This window comes from Penaeus vannamei, chromosome 33 (assembly GCF_042767895.1).
Source record: "Penaeus vannamei isolate JL-2024 chromosome 33, ASM4276789v1, whole genome shotgun sequence".
Classification (NCBI taxonomy): domain Eukaryota; kingdom Metazoa; phylum Arthropoda; class Malacostraca; order Decapoda; family Penaeidae; genus Penaeus; species Penaeus vannamei.
The window spans coordinates 10,216,564-10,219,063 of record NC_091581.1 but is presented as its reverse complement, the minus strand read 5'-3'; the positions used below and the strand labels follow the sequence as shown (position 1 = coordinate 10,219,063).

The 2,500-nt window shown below is 47.2% G+C and overlaps 1 protein-coding gene across 1 annotated transcript in view; it reads left to right on the top strand.

Annotated features, from left to right (window-relative positions):
* LOC113810065 (NPC intracellular cholesterol transporter 1 homolog 1b-like) overlaps nt 1-2,500 on the top strand; it is a 24,880-nt gene that overhangs the window by 12,812 nt on the left and 9,568 nt on the right. Inside the window, exons 6-9 of the mRNA XM_070145334.1 lie at nt 1,383-1,551; nt 1,757-1,860; nt 1,977-2,097; nt 2,313-2,495. Of these exons, the coding sequence (XP_070001435.1) occupies nt 1,383-1,551; nt 1,757-1,860; nt 1,977-2,097; nt 2,313-2,495 (577 nt within the window). The remainder of the gene's footprint in view (nt 1-1,382; nt 1,552-1,756; nt 1,861-1,976; nt 2,098-2,312; nt 2,496-2,500) is intronic.

The following is a 2,500-nucleotide window of genomic DNA, read 5'->3' as shown; positions in this document are numbered from 1 at the left end:
GCTGGGCTCAATATGCGGTCAGCTAGGCTCAATATAAGGTCATCTGGGCTCAATATAAGGTCAGCTGGGCTCTATATAAGGTCAGCTGGGCTCAATATACGGTCATCTGGGCTCAATATAAGGTCATCTGGGCTCAATATAAGGTCATCTGGGCTCTATATAAGGTCATCTACGCTCAATATAAGGTCAGCTGGGCTCAATATAAGGTCAGCTGGGCTCAATATAAGGTCAGCTGGGCTCAATATAAGGTCAGCTGGGCTCAATATAAGGTCAGCTGGGCTCAATATAAGGTCATCTGGGCTCAATATAAGGTCATCTGGGCTCTATATAAGGTCATCTACGCTCTATATAAGGTCATCTGGGCTCAATATACGGTCATCTGGGCTCAATATAAAGTCAGTTGGGCTCTATATAAGGTCATCTGGGCTCAATATAAGGTCATCTGGGCTCAATATAAAGTCAGTTGGGCTCAATATAAGGTCATCTGGGCTCAATATAAGGTCATCTGGGCTCAATATAAGGTCAGCTGGGCTCAATATAAAGTCAGCTGGGCTCTATATAAGGTCATCTGGGCTCAATATAAGGTCATCTGGGCTCAATATAAGGTCAGCTGGGCTCAATATAAGGTCATCTGGGCTCAATATAAGGTCAGCTGGGCTCAATATACGGTCAGCTGGGCTCAATATAAGGTCAGCTGGGCTCTATATAAGGTCAGCTGGGCTCAATATAAGGTCAGCTGGGCTCAATATACGGTTAGCTGGGCTCAATATAAGGTCAGCTGGGCTCTATATAAAGTCAGCTGGGCTCAATATAAGGTCAGCTGGGCTCTATATAAGGTCAGCTGGGCTCAATATACGGTCAGCTGGGCTCAATATAAGGTCAGCTGGGCTCTATATAAGGTCAGCTGGGCTCAATATACGGTCATCTGGGCTCAATATAAAGTCAGAGAGAGAGAGAGGGAGAAAGAGAGAGGGAGAGAGATAGAGAGAGAGAATGAGATAGATAGATAGATAGAGAGAGAGAGAGATAGGGAGAAATGGGGAAAAAGAGAGAGGGAGAGAGAGAAGGAGAGGGGGAGAGAGGGAGAGAGAGAGAAAGGTTTAGACAGACAGATAGATAGGTAGAGAGAGAGAGAGAGGGCGTGAGAGAGAGAGAGAGCGTGAGAGAGAGAGAGAGAGCGTGTGTGTGTGTGTGTGGGACAGACAGAGAGAGAGAGAGAGAGAGAGAGAGAGAGAGAGAGAGAGAGAGAGAGAGAGAGAGAGAGAGAGAGAGAGAGAGAGAGAGAGAGAGAGAGACAGACAGACAGACAGAAAGATAGACAGATAGAGAGAGAGAGAGAATGAGAGGGAATGAGAGACGTAAATCAAACCCCTGTATTCCAGTTCGACGTATTCCCATCCCGTCGACTTCCACAAGCTCCTGGGCGGCGTGGAGCAGAATGCCTCCGGCCACATAACAGGAGCCAAGACTGCCCTCACACAGATCCTGATGCATGTCAACAGAAGTGAGATTGATTTGAGCAACAGCAACAACGCTGGACTTTCTGAGGAGGTCAGAGAGTGTTCAGTGACTTTCATGATGCTTCGTTGTACTAAAGTGTCTGGCTTTGCTTTCTATGATACTCTATATCTCGTCTTTTATCGCGCAGTGAATATTTCGTTGTTGCAGTTATCATTAGTGTTAATTCCAGAGCCACTGATATCGGTCCTGCGATCAGAGAGACCTAATTCGCCTTATATATCCTCCCTTCACTTAGGTGAATCCAAGCCTCTTTGCCTGGGAAGGAGAGTTCATCCGCCTCCTCAGGAACCGAAGTGGGAGACCTCAGGACCTTGGCATATTCTTCCAGTCGCATCGCAGGTACAGTGGGGTGTTCACGGTGTTAAATCTCTCTCTCCTAAACCTTCATTTCATGATTTTTTTGCTATGTGTTTTACTGATTCTTTCATTTTGTTCTCGTAAATATTCACCATCAGCTTTGGAGAAGTCAGCAGCGAGACTGTCTTTGGCGATGTGACCTTCCTCATCATCGGCAACGTTATGCTCTTCATTTACGTGCAGGTCATGCTCGGTAAATTCAACGGGGTGGAGAAGCGGGTGAGTGCTCGTGCTTGGAGTGTGTAAGTGCTCTGGGGTAATTTTAGTAGTATAACAGGTGTTTACTTGTCAGTTATAATCTCGAAGCTTCTTAGACACCATAAGAATATAGGGATAAGTTGCCGAGGTTACTGCCGTGCATTATGTTGCTGTATCATTGACAGTGCTCCAGCAATAAACGCAGGTGTGATTTAATGACATAATCGATTTTGCAGCCGGTTTTATCACTGCTGGGCCTCCTAGCCACGTACCTGGCGGTGGGCGTGTCCTTCGGCTTGTGCTCTGCCGTGGGCCTGCCTTACAGCCCCGTGCACTCCATCCTGCCCCTCCTCATGCTCGGCCTCGGCGTCGATGACATGTTTGTGATCGTGCAAAGCTGGCACAACCTCAAGCCTCAGGTGAG